General features: G+C 38.1%; 2 protein-coding genes across 2 annotated transcripts; both read left to right on the top strand.

Moving 5' to 3' along the window:
• The first annotated feature begins 527 nt into the window (after positions 1-527).
• Positions 528-6,306, top strand: LOC106640759 (cilia- and flagella-associated protein 43). Its single transcript, XM_089590802.1, has 9 exons — positions 528-748; positions 979-1,273; positions 1,359-2,173; positions 2,271-3,682; positions 3,785-4,164; positions 4,223-4,558; positions 4,625-5,143; positions 5,199-5,753; positions 5,977-6,306. Exons 1-9 carry the CDS (start codon positions 528-530, stop codon positions 6,304-6,306), a joined length of 4,863 nt encoding a protein of 1,620 aa, XP_089446928.1.
• Positions 6,307-8,020: 1,714 nt separating this feature from the next.
• Positions 8,021-15,183, top strand: LOC106640757 (uncharacterized). The gene is made up of 8 exons (XM_089590801.1): positions 8,021-8,063; positions 8,379-8,646; positions 12,690-12,975; positions 13,049-13,226; positions 13,690-13,837; positions 13,937-14,262; positions 14,510-14,613; positions 14,774-15,183. The coding sequence occupies exons 1-8, from the start codon at positions 8,021-8,023 to the stop codon at positions 15,002-15,004; spliced, it is 1,584 nt and encodes a 527-aa protein (XP_089446927.1). The 3' UTR covers positions 15,005-15,183.
• The last annotated feature ends 1,538 nt before the right edge of the window (positions 15,184-16,721 follow it).

Here is a 16,721-nt window from a genome sequence, read left to right as displayed (position 1 = left end):
AATCGCTTCGATCGTCCCCAACACTGTCAATTAGACTCGGTAGGCCTAATTAAATCCAAACTTTGTCAGCTCCTCCCCATTTATCTCCCACAGCGTGTACCATAGTAACCACCGATCACCAAACGTTATACAGGCGTATTAACACGTCACGCATGTAAATACCATGTATATGTAAGAGAAAATAAAAAAAGTGTTTGAAAATCGGCAATCATCCTCATCACCAGCTAACTTCGCTATGATCGTCATGCATGGCACAGCAGAAGAAGAAGAAGCCGATCTCTTGAACATCGCCCGCTCTCTATAACCATACTATTGACTGGGACGCGTGAGCGCACCAAGACTCCGATAGTAGGCCAGCGTTTACCTACTCCTTCGATTGTATATATATACAGAGAGTGCAGTATACCACCGAAGAGAGAGGGAGCGTTTAGAGAGCTTAGAGAGAAAAGGAAGAGGGGCCCTTTGGGTCATTAAGTAATTTCATGCCGATCATATAATTAATGAGCTCGACTCGGCAAGGAGAGACGATGGAGAAGGAGGAGGAGGAGGAGAAAGTCTGGCGCACGGCATGGCTACGTGGTGGCGGAAGTTTATCGGAAGTCACCTGGATCGGCCGGGACGTGCTCGGTTGGTGCTCGGCGGGCCTGCACCTCGTCTTCCTCGATGTAACAACCAACAGGCTGCGCTTGGTCCGTCCGGCCGACGACGCCATGGCTTCGGGCGTCTCGTGCCTCGCTGGCCACTTACGGTAATACTTCGAGTACACAATAAACGCAGCTATGAAGGGAGGCTAAGTGATTTTCTTGTGGGACCCTGCCCCCCCTCCTTTCTCTCTCTCTCTCTCTCTCATTTACGACGTCGTGCATTTTTATCGCGACGAAAATCGGGACTATCTCGTCGTGCCCGCTTAGCGATCGGCAAATTGATATCCCCGATCGGTAGTTAGCGTGTCCTGTTATTCTTCGTTTTTCATTCAAGGCACAAAGTGTTCGCCTTCGCGGATAAACACGTCAAGCCTCGGATCCACGTTTACGCTTACCCATCGATGACGAAGATAAGCGAGTGCCTGAAGGGCACCAGCTACGTGTACCTGGCCAGCGTCTTTGCCGGGGACTTTTTCGTGTCCCTGGGCTCGATGTTCGGCTTCCGACTGAGCATCTGGTCGTGGCGAACCGGTGAGAAGATCGCCAGCGTCCACACGCCCATCCACGACGCCGAGGAGTACGGCCAAACCTTGAGGGTCAACTATTCGACACCACTGTTCGTCGCCCAGGTAGAATTGGATGGGATTTTTCTTTCCAATTTTGACAATTAAATGCATGATTTGAGATCCATCGTATAACCAAACGACTCATCAGATCGGCAACAAATCGGGAAGGCTAATAACCTGGGAGGCGACGATTTGCGACTCCACTGTGCTTATGCACGAAAACGACGTGGTCCTTCCTAAGAAAGAGCCCGTCAAGGACGTAGCTTGGTGCCCGGACTTGAACGACCTCCTGGCCATCGTCGACAGGGACGGACACGTTTACCTCTGCGACTCGAAGGGCAACGGCCTCAGACGCATCGTGCAGTCTCAGCGCTGTGTCGAGTGCGTCGACATCGAACCGGTGGCTGTGTGCTGGTATCGCGGTGGAATCGTGCTGCGAACGACCTTCTGCCAGATTTGCTACTACCGCAGACGCGACGCCGATTTTTGGGCCAAGGTGTGGCTCGAGAAGATCGATACGCACCCCTGCGCCCTCACCTCACACCCGTACCGCGACGATCGAGTATTCTTCGTCACCATCGAAGGTCACGTTGTACAGGTGAACTTTGTGGATGACTTGGAGCAGCCCGCGAGCCTGGCCGAGAAACAGTTCGTCGGTGGGAAGTATCGATTTGTCGATTTCGTACGTCCCTGGGACGATCACGTTGTCGCGATGGATGGCTCCATGGAGCTCTCGGTCATTCGGATGGACGTGGGTGTCGAGGTCTCGAGGGTTCCTCTGGCGCTCAGGGGACTTGCCGCGGCCGTACTGTCGCATCCGGAGTACCCCCTCGTGGTAGTTGGCTCCGATGAGGGCGAGGTGTCGTTTGTGAGTTTCATCAACTGTCGGAAGCCGGCGGTACTTGGAAGCTGTTGGGTGCAGCTGCAGGCGCTGGATCTCCTGAAATTCTCGACCTCTGGAAGGTTCGTGTAGTAGAACCGGTAAGAGTTGCTCGTTTGAGAAGTCAATGGTGAAAAAACCGATCACGTGAATTGTTCATTGGATCGATTCGTATTCCAGATTCCTAGCAACTTGTCAAAAGATCACTGGGTCGTGCTTCCTCTTCGACGTCTCCTGTGCGAAAGCGATAAGCATCGTAGCGCAGTTGAACGTAGCTTCCAAAGTGGTCGACGTCATGTTGTTCGACACAGACGCGGGCCTGAGACTTTTCGTTCTCCAAAGCAAGACAGTTGTTCCAAAATTCGGATACAAGCTGTCACTCTACTTTCTCCCTAGTGGCGCTTCGAAGTTCCAGAACACCCTGAAAATCTTTCCTCATTCAAACTTTTACCAACGATTGCACTGCGTCCCCAGTGAAACTGGCGTCTTTGTTGGTTCACCTTATTTGACCAAAAAGTTGACGTACTTCAGAACCAATGACTGGAAAAGCATAATCCTGTCCGATGTCACTTCGGCTGAGCACCACGTGAGGCAAATAGAAATATCTATAAGTGGAAAATGGCTCGTCACCAGCGCTGCTGATGGTCTTGTGGTCGTTAGGGATGTGACCAAAAAAAGGCACCATTCGCGCATTATGACTCACCATCCGAGCGACCTTGGCGTATCTAAGGTAATCATCGATTCAACTGGTGACTCGATGGTAGCTCTTGGTGCCGATGGTTCTCTGGTCGCGGTAAGATACCACAAGTCCACAGTTGGTCCAGTCTTGGATGATAGATACGAAAATTTGCAAGAATTTGGCCGTTTGGACTTTGACGATTACGGAGCTAGAATGGACGATAAGAAAAAATTGAGTACCAAGGTTATAGAGGTATTATCTCAGCCGGTGCGGATTTTTGACGACTCCACAAAATCGCCCAATGTTCCGTGGACCGTGTGGAAGGAGCAAAAACGGATCGAAGAGGAAACCAAAATCTTTGCTGACAAGAAAGAGTCTCTGGTGCAAAGTTTTACTGCCCTGAAGAATCGAGTTGTCGATCTGTTGGACAAGAACGAGATCTCTGCTGAATCAAAGAAGCTACCAACCTTGGCGTTTGAGCTGGACAACGTCTACCGGGAGAAAAAGATCAAGAGGGCAAAGGACGAGCGCGAAGAGGTCAGGCACGAGCTGGGGTTCAACATGCTCGAGATGGACCGGGTCTCTGGATGGATCAGGAGCAAATTCTGGGAATCCCAGAAAATACTGGGTCGATCGATTTTCGGAATTTTCGACGACACGGAAGTCACCAATTACGCGATGTCCAAGGAAAGTGCCAAGACGTTGGACGTTTTTGAATACGCTCGGGTTTTGCGCGACATCGTAGTCGAGTTGACGGGCGAGGATAATGTTTTTCCTTGGGACACTCGTACCGATGCCGAACTCAGGATTGAGTTCGACAAGCAGTCCAAAGTCAGAAGGAACAGTACGGAACCAGCTATCGATGACATTTCCCATGAAGGCGAACCAGAGACTTTCAGAAATTTCTACGAAGGTAAGGTACACAAAGCACAAGAAGATGAAGAATTATCTCAAAACTTCACCAAAACACAGTTTAATTGCACGTACAATTACTACTCCCGTATTATGAACGCAGGTATGACAACTCACCGTTTCATCGAACCCTGTGCTCTCTACTGTTCCCAATTCAAGATCTACGCTTACTCGCAATTCGTGCGCGACAATCACAATATTGTCAAGGACACGATGAGACTACGAGAGCACTTCAACAAGCATTTTGCTGACATTCAATCCATGAAGGAGCGGGAGATGAGCTTGATCCACGAGCGCGTGGATCGGGTTCTGTTCATTGCTTCCGAGCTCGAGTCCATGTTCAACGAGTACGTCGAGACAAAAGCCACGCATCCCGAGTGGCAAGCGAAAGAGATACCCGAATCCATTGTCGAAGTGACAGATCGCGAGTTGACCACGAGACCATACGTAACGCGCTCTTATCAAGACATCTTGGACAAACAGGTGAGTTACCCTAGGGAACAGCTAGAATCGAGTGATGAGGAAAAACTTACCCACACAGACGGCAGAAGAGGAGAGAGCCAGACTGGCAAGGCTGGCAGATGATTTTCGCGAGCGAGCATTGCAAGCGATGATGGACGGCGTACTGGAGGTTCGCTGGGAGGACATAATCAAAAAAGACCCGGAAAAACCCGAATGTCTGGCCATTGGAAAATCACCCGATGACTACACGGAGGGAGACGCTCTCGCGGTCAAAACGTACCAACAAGAGTTGGACCACCTAACGACGCAACGGCAAAAATACCAGGCAATTTTACGAACCGACTACGCAAAGGTCAACGCTACGCTCGACGAGAGCATTGAAAAGTTCAACTCGCGGCTTTTGGAGTTTCACTTGGTGAGTATCAAAGATTCGAGAAAATGCGAACGAGGTAGTAGCTACTTTTCCACGTGGCGCTTTCAGCTGAAAATCCAAGTGGAGTCGGCGATACAGCAACTCAATTTGCGGTACGTGCGGTACTATGTGCGTCACGTACATCGGTTGAACGAGCTGAAAGAAGCCAACGAAGTGAAAGCCCGGATGAACGCAAAGTACCAAGAGTCAGCGACGATCGAGGAGGAAATACAAACCATCAAGAACGTGGAGCAGGAGCTGCTGAGCCAGTACGAAGACTTGCAGTCCAGGGACAAGCTGATGGAGAAGAAAGCCCAGAGCGAGTTCCCTGGGTTGGGGAAGAAGGCCGTCGCAGGGCTGTTCCAGCAGTACAGGAGGCGACCGCGGGTCGCTTTGAAGAACACCTCGGCCATCGAGGGTCTGGACCTAGGTAGGAGTATCAAGTCGAGGGTGAAGCTGCCGTACGTGACGTCGGAAGGCTTGGACTACATGAGACACCTGGACATTTTGGATGTCCACCCTGCTGCCCTGCACCAGTCCATCGAAACCCCCCACTGGGAAAGCCTCGTGCATCTGAGACGTCTGAAGGTAATTCATCCTCGATAGATCGGCCAAACCAATAATTCCACGAACGTTTGGCCAGATCGACCACGAGCTGAAGCTTAGATCGGTAGAGCGGAATCTCGGAGTGGCAGCCAGCATCGTATCGAGCTTGTCCCTCCGGCAGTCGTCGTTACACGTCTCGATCGCGTCGATGGGCGATCAGTTGAAACAATCACGCGTCCAGCGAACCGAGGCTGACCTTAACACCGAGCTGCAACTGGTTTTGAAAATGGGTCAAGTGGAGGACGAGCCGTTGGTTGGCAGTCTGGATCGGGATCTGCAGCACGCGATCGTGGTGCCACGGCGCGGCCTTGATCGGGTCAACGAGGCGCTCGTCACCGCGGGTGGAAAGAAGATACGCGAGATCGAGCGCAACCTGGAGTTCAGCCGAGGTATCCTACTCGAGGAGTGGGAGCACCGCTGTATGGGGATGAGGATGGATCACATGGCCACGATGCTGCACTACGTGAGAATGGCCAACGTGACGAGGGAGGTTCAGGAGTACCTGAGGAGGAAAAGGATCGGCAAGGCAGACGATAAAACGGAGATGAAGTTGCAGAGAAGCGTAGAGGGGAAGCGCAGGAATCTAGAGAAGGTGGGTCCGGAGATTTTTCTACAATTTTACTAAAATTACGCATCGAATCACTCAAAAGAACAATACTTTCCTATATTAAGTAATGTTAGAATTTTTTTTGTTTACTTAATAAAAATACTGTAAGGAAGAATCCATTGATGAGTATTACAAGCATAATAAATTAAACTTTAATCATAAAGTACCAGCGAATTTGGTCATTTTTAATTTTATTTGCATTCAACAGCTCGTGAAAGAGTGGGAAGAGAAACTGAGCAGCGTTAGCGAGGAAGTGTTGTGTATGCAGCAAAATAACAAAAAGCTGGACGAGAAAATCGTCAGATTGAACGTCGACAGGTGTGAGCTGGAGTTAAATAAGGAATACGACTCCGAAGCAAGATTCAGAGAATTCAAAGATACACTAGTCAGGATTTTTGCCAAAAGATCTGCGGTGGCTAGAAAGTTACTAAATAATTACGATCAGATCTTGAAAATGCGAAAACAGCTTAAAATCATGATTTGTCATGCAAATCAGCCTTCAAAGTTCACGATCCAATTCCATGATATTGTTGAGTAAATAATTTTGCCTTTATTATATTCATAAATTCAAGAAATAAAAAAATATTTTAAAAAAACTCTGTAGAATTCAATTCTGTTGATGCTTTTTTATAATATACACTAATATTTGTTATTAGTAAGGGTGTTTTGATTTCCAATGCCATACTTGTATGAAACGATGTATAAAACAATTAATTAGAAAAAAAAAATTTTCATTCAAAATATAACGTAAGCTCTAACGTTATAAACAAAACACTACAAAATGTAAGTAAAAATTAAAAAACACAAAAAAAATAACTTACAAAAACCATAAATATGTCAAAAAATAAATTAATCTATTAAAGATGAAGGAAAAATCAGGGTGACCAGACAACGTACATATATATTTGAACGATTTATTTTCTTAGGATGCTTATGCTTACAATGATATCAAAATACTTTGATGGGTAATCACAGTTTGTCACAAAATTATTAGAATTATTAAAATATTTATTTGGATTCTCAGCTCATGTCGTTGGCTGTAAGGGAGCCGTTGAGTCCACCATTCTCGAAAAATCATTCCCAGGTGGGAACCTTTGGAATAAAGATACAAGTCCTTGTTTCTAATCGTAGCTTAAACGAAAGGGAGAGCATTTCACATTTTCGTTAAACCTTTCTGCAAACCCTTGACTAATCGTTACATCCATTATAATGTCATTAACTAATGTTATCTTGATACAAATTTCAAATGTAGCAATCATTTCTATCGTACATACATTTGCTTTCACGACTTCAAACTACACGGATATCGCTTTTTCTTTGTTTTTAAAAACTTTAAATAATTATTTTTGATCAACTTTAAATAATTTTTACCAAAGTTTACTGTTTTTATTTAAATATAAGTAACGATTCACGTATGTTCCATCACATCATTAGACAGTAAAAAATAAAAATCAACACCTTAAACTCCAAGTACAATAAAACAACTGTTGTTCTATAAACTATTATATATTGTTATAATCCTGGACATCAAAAGGTAAGTCTTTGTACAAGGGTACTATTTTTAGATTAATAAATATGAGTCATATTTTATTAAACTACAAGGTGTAATCTACATATCTCCACCAAAGTTACAAGTTACACCAAAGTTTAGTCGATAATTCTATTTAGTTTTCTAAGTAGATTATTATAATTATTAGACACCCAATAACCTCAGAACTTTAAAGCATTCCATCCATGTTATTTATTGTTAAGTGATGAACAAAAAAGTGTCCAGTATTATTTTTTAACCGTTAGATATCAAAACATGTTTTGTTTCATGTTCTAGTATTACCAGGTTTAATAACAATGTCTGTTTATAGATAAAATACGTCATGCGCTTCTCACTCAAGTAATCCATCCTTGTCTTCTATTGTGTTCGTGGGAAACAAAAATGTACGTATCCAGAGTATATGCACGTATAAGATTTATAAAATGTATTAATTATAACTATTAAAATCTTAAATAATTTCCTAGTTACGTATAATAAAGAATAAACATTAAAAATGTTTGCTGTTAAACGTATTTATACTATGATGATAGTATCAATATCACTTCACTATTTATGTTACTTTCTAACAATAACATTTTTTAATAACGTATAACAATACAACAAATTTTCAATACAATAATATAAATTTAATTGATAACAATAACTCATAGTTAAAAATAAACAGTGTAAATAAATGTTATTTGTACCTTCTTTCTTTGTCAGGATGGCTCTATTAAAAACTCTTGCTGCCCTTTTGGTAATTCAAGGTAAGAACTATTTATTGAAATATTCTGCTAATGAAATTATTAAGCTAATAACTTATACTTGGAATTCTTTTTGTGTAAAAATATTTTAGCTTTATGTTAGTTATAAAAAATAATCTATCATTATTTTTAGTAAAATTGACTGAGTTACTAAAAAAAAAAAAAATAAATAATAGTAAATAAATAACAACACAATTTATCCTTTGAACTTTTAAAAAATTTATTACGCTGCAATCCTGACTTATAAATTAAAAGAAAATCAATTAATGCAAATAAATTATTACAATTAAATAGTTAATAATATATTTTTGTTAAAAGTTACTAGTGCCCAATACGAAGGAGCAATAATTAACATAGAACAGCTTCCGTTCTACGTACTGGTTGAAACAATCACGGCCAGCGGTTCAAAATTTTGGTGCTCTGGAGCACTTGTCAACAATAAATATGTCATAACAAACGCCCACTGTTTATATCGTTTTGATTCAAATAAACCCAATGTTATTGTTGGTGGCAATTCACACATTGACAAAAAGGCAAAGATAATCCGCACAAATGAAACTTTTATTCACACGGACTATAAATTTGAGTAAGAGATTCATTCACAATAATACTGATTTTTAAACTAATTCAAGCCTAACTGAAAATGGTAAATATTTTCAGTACTGATGAAAATGACGTTGCTGCCGTGCGATTGAATTGGAATGTGGAATTCAGCTCAACTGTAAAGGGCGTGGATCTACTTAAAACCGATGAAATTAATTTAAGAAAAATTACGTTGGTCGGCTATCGACGTGAATCTTCAGGAGGTCCAAAAGTAAGATATTATGAAGTTGTAATAAAAAATCCAGATGTTTGTCATTACGACCTGAAGGAAACCTATTTAAATATAGCTCCGTTAAATGAATCAAGATTTTGTCTCTCTGACACCAAGTATTACAGGGTAAGTGTTTTATGTGCATTCGTTTTACCGACAAGTGGTTCAAATGATTTATTCAAAATTATGTATACTTCTTAGGTTCAACATGGGGACATCTTGTTTCAAAAACATGGTAGCAGTGCGGTACTTACTGGACTCGTTTCTAGGAACAAGACTTTCATCACTCGGGTTTCGTTGCACCATGACAAATGGATTGATGGCATAGTTAACGATACATTCCCAGGTAAGTGTTGGTTTTGTTAATTTTATAATTTGTAAATAGAATTTTAAATTAAGCAATGAACAATTGTGAGTTCCTCTTACGTGAAAAAAATTTTGTTAGCAAGTTCTAAATTTTGTTTAGTGTTTATTCGAAAAGCTGTGTAAAAACACAAGCTGAGTTTAGAGAAATGTACATTTCATTATTAAACATTAATTTTAATTATATTTTAAATAAGGATAATTAGATCTTTTTCAGATTAAAAAAAAAAAATTATCATTTCCTCGCTTTACTTTTTACCCATGTAAACTTTGCTCATTTTTGAAATCGCTTGTAAACTTGTAAAAAAAAGTGTACAGTGAAATAGAAGGTAATAAAAAAATATTTTTCTTCACAGCATCAAACGTTGAAACTAAAAATGTTTCAATTACTGAGAAGGAGTTGTATAGTCTCTTTCGTTATCTATTCAAAAATTGTAATGAATCTGTATGATGTTTTTAGGTGACTAGAGGGGTATTGATCAAATATATCTGCAGGGATACTGAAAAAACACCACAGATGTACGAACCGAGAATAATCGTGGTTGGCCTACCACCCGAGTTAGAGATAGCCTTATATACGATATGTGCATACGTGAATCCTTACGTTCATTGCAATGTCTTGAAATTTATAAAAACTGAGAACTACGTAACTTACTTGACAAGATATCCTCTGGGCTAAGTACAAAAATTATTCAGGAAACATACTTAGTTCACAAATGACATGGCTCAGATTAGAATTCAGAAAAGTGACAGCTTAGAAGATTATTCAAATTTGCTCCACGGGAGCTGTAATTCTGTTAAGTGCTAAAAATACGTAACTTCAAACTGTTAAAAAAAAATTATCAACTTTAAACAACTTTTTGGTGCAAACTAAATTTCATTACTTTCTTTGGGCGTTATTTTTTCATAAGTCTACTAAACAGAACATTATTTTTACTATATTCCTTACATTTAGTGATATCGAGAACTTATTAAAAAAGATATTGACCAAAGCTATGGCTCTTATTCATTTGAAGTTATGTTTCCAAGAGAAAAGTTTTCAACGAGTGCTTGTAAAATTTTTTCTCTGAATTTTTCCACTTGTGTTTCACTACACATCTTATTCTGGTCTTGTAAAAAAGCATGTTATGCATGAGAGATAGAAATAAAAAAAAAAGAAAATTTAAAAGATTATTGCATTTTATAAAAAAATGAAGTGTAATAAAAGTAATAACATGAAGGCATTTATAACCACTGATAAAAAATTATGAATTTTTGAAATTGTTTATTGAAACTTTTTCTCTATTTCACTCTTCCCCTTGACCATCAATAAATAAGATAAATTTTTTTTATCACATTAGTGAATGCGAATCATTCTTGTGAATTTAATTTCTCATCATGATTTATTCAAGATACAATAGACATTGAATTTCTCTTTCGTCTACTTGAGCGTGCTGATGGGTGGACAATGGCAAGTGCGTTGTTAAAACTAACTTTTGAGAAATCCAAGTAGCGTAATTTTCTTTGAAACAACAATTACTTACGAACAAACCAAGGACAGTTTGAACTAATCTGATGCAAACCTTAAATTATGCGTATGTAAAATTTATTGATGGCGTGATTTTTTAGATATTGCCTTTAAAAACTCATGGTATTAATTAAATTCGACTTCTGGAGTTAAGTTATTTATAATATAATGTAATAAGTAGGACCATAATTTTAAGGAATCGTCTTTTTTAACACAATAATATCAACAGAGTGAAAATTTTTTACCTAGGTAAGTACAATTACTCTTAACACAAGAGTTTTACAAAGAAGTTTCTCGCATTACCGGCCTCCATTTTCCCACTGCGGATATTTTCCTCCAACTTAGTGCATACAAGTTTTCATTGGACTGTTGATAAATTCATTGCTTATCACTAACCCATTGCTGAACAAATGTCAACTGTCATATTATGAACTCCTGTTATCTTGACACGGATTATAAGTACTAAAACGATTTTAACAGTAAATACATATACTTCGTCCGCTTTACACCGTGCAGATAACGTTTTTCTTTGTTTAAAATAATTTTTTTTTAGCTCATGACAAAATTTTCTAAGTATGATTATGTAGGTGTAGCAAGCAGCTAATGTGTGTTTAAGTTTGTAGAAATTTAAGTTAAATAAATAGTATAAGAAGTTAAAATAAAAATAAACTTGACAACTCACTATAAAACAAAGCAAGTGTTGTTGAACAAGCTACTATCTGCAAAAAATATTGAGTTAAGATTTTTGATATAATCGTTTTTTAGGTAACATAGCCAAGAGTAAATTCAGTGATTACTGTTCTATTAACGTACAAGGTAACTTGTATTAAGAATAAATCCTTTTTTTTTTTTAATGATTGTAAGTAAATAATATTTTGTTGCTTTTTAATTAAATTTCTCAGTGACACCGTAAAGATAAATTATAATATATGATATATTAGTAACTACAATTTATTATACACCGTATAATATATTCTCATCTTTGATAGGTTATGTGGTCAACGAAATTTATATGCTCCAATAGTTTCTCGAATTTTTTGAAGATCTAACAAATTGTTGTTTAACATTTCGATTATATCAGATTAATTTATATAGTAAATTTTTTAATCTTGAAGAATCACCTGATGAAGTATATACAATTGTAATATTTTCCAACCAATGGCTGTGGCCTATAATTTTCTAAAACATTAATACTTAAATTAATACTTTATAGTATGTTTTATTGAAAAAATTTCAAAAATAAATAATCACAAAATAAATCCTCGATAAAGTATTGACAATTAATTTACAAATGAGTATTAAGGATCCGCATATTGTATAACTTTGAGTTTCAAACAAAAAAGTTGAAGGATGTCATTTCTATCTTCTTTCTTCGTCACGATGGGTCTTTTAAAAACTCTTACCGTCCTTTTGGTGATTCAAGGTAAGTACTTTTAGTTTCGAATTTTCTGTAAAAAAAATTGTTAATTTAATATTTAATTTTGATGATCGTACTAGTAATGCAAAAATTTTACTTGAATTAATATTAATCTTCACATAATGTAACGCAGAGTTGAATCTATCAATAAAAACAAACTACGAAATTTAAAAAATTGTAATATATTGTTTCAAAGTAACCAATGCCCAATTCCAAGGAAACCCTATTAAAAGTGGAGAGTTTCCGTTCTACGTACTGGTTGAAACAATCACGGCCAGCGGTTCAAAATTTTGGTGCTCTGGAGCACTTGTCAACAATAAATATGTCATAACAAACGCCCACTGTTTATATCGTTTTGATTCAAATAAACCCAATGTTATTGTTGGTGGCAATTCACACGTTGACAAAAAGGCAAAGATAATCCGCACAAATGAAACTTTTATTCACACGGACTACAACTTTGAGTAAGAGATTTATTGACAATCATATTGATTTTTAAACTAATGCAAGTCTTTAAAATATTTTTAGTACCGATGAACATGACATAGCCGTCGTGCGGTTGAACTGGAAAGTGGAATTCAGTCCATTCGTGAGAGCCGTGAATCTACTCAAATTCAATGAAGTTGACGAAAATACAGAAATCATGCTAGTTGGCTACAGACGTGAATCATCATCGGGTGGCCCCAGAGTTAGATTTAGCATAGTCCTGGAAACAAGTAAACCAGTATGTGAGTACAAGTTGAAGAGAGCTTACTTAGCCACAGCTTTGTTGCAAGGGTCGAGATTTTGCATCGCTGATGATGATCTTTACACGGTAAACATTGGGTGCATGTGTATTTTCCAAAAAATCGATAAAAATAGTTTTATTCAACTTTTGTGTTCCATAGGTTCAGCACGGGGACATTTTGTTTCAAAGGAATGGTGACAGTGTTGTACTCATTGGACTCGTTTCTGCAAATAATATTTTCAATACTAGAGTTTCGGCTTTACATGACGAATGGATTGTAAATCTGATGGATGATGGGAAACAAGAGGAGAACAGTATCGTTCAAGATATAAACGAAGGTAAGTAACTAAGGTCTTTTTTGTTTACCGTAGGTATATTTTGTACATAAAATTGTTACACTGATCCTTTTAAGTTTACTTCACATGATAATGAATGCCAAGCATAATATAAGTGATATTTTGAAAGTTTTCACGAAAAATAATAAATCAATGATTGACTTGAAAGTAAAAAGATAGAAATCATCACTTGAACATTATTAAATATATTATTAAAACCATCGTTATAATTGTACGCATTGAATATATACTAGTAGTATCACAGAGTATAAACTGTACAGGATAATATTTTCGTATGATGTTCTTTTTGAAAATGCAGCATAACACATAAATTTTTTAAATTTTTACGACTACAGCAGATCATGGAAAATCCATAAAATGTCACTTGTAGCGAAAACGTCACGTCTTGATGTTGAACTAAACAATTTTTCGAGCTAGTTAGGCGATTTTTTTCTATTTTTTGCAGAAACAAAAGTAAAAGTCGAAAATGTATTAACCACCAAAGAGGAGCTGACCAATTTGTTTCGTGATCTATTAAACAATGACGTTAACAATGCCTTTGAATACATCGATATATTTGAAACAGGCATTCTGCCTATCGATTACATTATCGGGTAAGCATTTTGTTATTTTCATTCTTATATTATTTTAAGAATCGGTTAAGGGTTCAACATAATCACTTTCAACTTTTTCGCCCTCGTTGTCATTAATAGATACACAGTGAAGCCGGAAGCTTTTGAGATTCCAACGATCAAAAGCTTTTTGTCGATCTACCAGAAGTACTACCAAAAATCAGGGGTAGAGAAAATCGAAACAAAGGTGGAGCTCAATGACCAAAACTTGCTGATTGAGACATTTCTCAACACCACCGTACTCTCGACTGCGATGGGCTTTCTCGGCGAAAAAGGCTTCGTCAAAAATGACTTTGACGAGTACAAGAAATCTCTGCGCAACTTGTGGTTTGAGCCATACAATGCTTTTGTACATCGTTTCTTTGGACATCGCACACCTCGTTTCTCTACACCTGACTACTCCAAAGGTACGTGATACCAAATCTTTTTATTACTGGAAACTCTGGCAGGAAAAAAAATTATACTTTTTTTGAGATGGATGTACCTGTTCTGGGAATTTGTGTCAGCGCATGTTTTCAAACTTTATGACAATCATTCATTTTGTCTCGTAAAAAAATGTACACTGGTATAATTAATAATAAGGACACATGCAAGGATCCCATACCTTATTTTAAAGATGTAAAAAATTTTAAACTTAAGTTGGTATTTCTCTAGGCCGGACTTTCAGCAACTGGATCACCATGCATCTAGAAGAGAAAAAACAAAAAATGGTTAAAAATGTTAGTCCGATGATGACGCAGAGTTTGAAGAGTTACAATGTAAGTTTGCCTTTTGCCGTCTAAACCTATATGGATTTCTAAAACAAAACAAAAAAATTTTTTTAAAACGACACGAAGTGTCGTTGATTTTCGCTTACATTGATTTATTTTTGTTTTTAGTCAAAAAAAGCTGTTTAACATAGTTGCATTATGTTTCTAGGGAGAAAACACGGCGATTACGTTTCATTTCTACAAAATCTTTGGAAATCAAACTCTAGAATCGTTGCCTACGAAAACGATGTGCATCTTGCTTGGTACGTCACCCGAGTTAGAGATGGCCTTGTACACGGTCTGTGCCTACATGAGTCTCAACGGTCATTGCAACATCGTGGATTTTATAGCATCCGAGAACAACATATCTTGGCTAAATGTAACATGTGCCGTTGATTAGACCCTAAAATCGTTCGGAAAACTTTGTACTCGACAGTAGGGCTGATTTGAGGTATAATTTGTGAATGGTGTGCACCAATATAACAAGTGGACAGATTTATGCTACGATTTGATAGTTATGATGTAAAATTGACACAAAAATCAATAATGGCGTTACAAAATTTAATAATTTGTTTTAACTTCCATAAATTAATACAACATTTTTTCATGGATAAAATTTTTCTAAGTTAAAAAAAAAACGTGTGAATGAAATAAATATCGACTCCTAGGCATTAAAATTATTCTTTGATGTTACATATTATTAGTTGAAGGTAATATAAGCTGAATAATTGTTACGTGGATTAGCGTATAAATCGATGATAATACGAATCAGCCCTAAAAAGTAATAATTTGACAAAGAATTTCGAACGAAAATTATCATCAAACTAATAAGTATTTTTAACTTTGAACTATAAATTTATGCACCTGCACCACTGCAATTTTTATTTTTTGACTTAGTGTGTTGTTTTATGTTATTTTATCTAAAATTGCATTATTTTAGAGGTTAGCTAATTACTTAAATTCTTCTAGTACTCGGACTAATTGAGATATTACTACAAAATTTTTAAATCCCATAGTCTTCATCAAATCAGAGTATGAACGCAATAAAAAAAAAAAAATTTGCTCCATAAAGGTAAGAGAAGGTATAAATAATATGATAAAATTGATTCTCAAGTTTTTTTTTTTTTTTTGCACAGAAATTCCCCGATACAGAATAAATAGAATGACGTATTCGTGAGGTAAGAGCAACAATCACATAATATAAAGGATCCATAATGATAAAGTGAGAATTGGTAAGCTTGTAATCAGTTTTAGTGATTCTACTCGAATTTCTTAACATTATTTGAAATGAATCGCAAATTATTTACTCACAACTGGGGGATAAAATTTTTTTGGGCTCTCTGGTAAAAATCAATTTTCAAATAATCCTGCGTGTCTCGAGCTGTCTATTTTACCCAACAAACGGGGGAGGAGTATAGAAACGAGAAGCCGAAAGCTTGAAAAATCGCCACGAGACGCTCTCGCCAGAACAAGCCCATACGGCTATCTACACTAGATTTCATTTGTTTCGTCGTACATACGTATATATACATAGAGAGAGACCAGGAAAAAAGGAGCACTCCAATCAATGCAAATCAAATCGGGAGAGAACAAGAGAGCTGTCGTAGTTTATAGAGAGCAGGAACCGTTGCCTCATTGGCCCAACACGCATTCACAGCAACTGTAGTCAAATCAGCCGCGTAAAAAAACTTCATGAATGTAAAAGACCCGTGAATGCAAAACGCGGAGGCGAGAGAGCCAATCTGGTAATGTGCCACCGCTCTTTGCTAACCTCATACAAACACTCTGCCATTTAACAATACTGAGCTTTTTTTCACGTATTGTTTTATTTACTGGCATCGATCCGAAATGATAACTACATGATGCGGCTGGGCGTTTTTTTTTTTTTAAACTCGACCTAACTTGTACGCAGGTGGTTTTCCCTCTTTTCACTTGACAATCCCGTCCTTTTCGTCTTGGTCAGACTGTTTTCGAATCTTCTGGTCGCTCCGAAGAAAATCGTGTGCTCTTAACGATGAATCCCGTACATCGAGATCGAAGAAAGCTGAAATTGTTTTGTCTTAAGCTCGATTTGCAACACGAATCGATTAACCGTGCATTCTGGCGGTATACCATCA

Source organism: Copidosoma floridanum, unplaced genomic scaffold, assembly GCF_036245765.1.
Source record: "Copidosoma floridanum isolate Cflo_tuat_1 unplaced genomic scaffold, Cflo_Japanese_pri ptg000013l, whole genome shotgun sequence".
Lineage (NCBI taxonomy): Eukaryota > Metazoa > Arthropoda > Insecta > Hymenoptera > Encyrtidae > Copidosoma > Copidosoma floridanum.
This window is presented reverse-complemented; position numbering and strand designations above follow the sequence as displayed.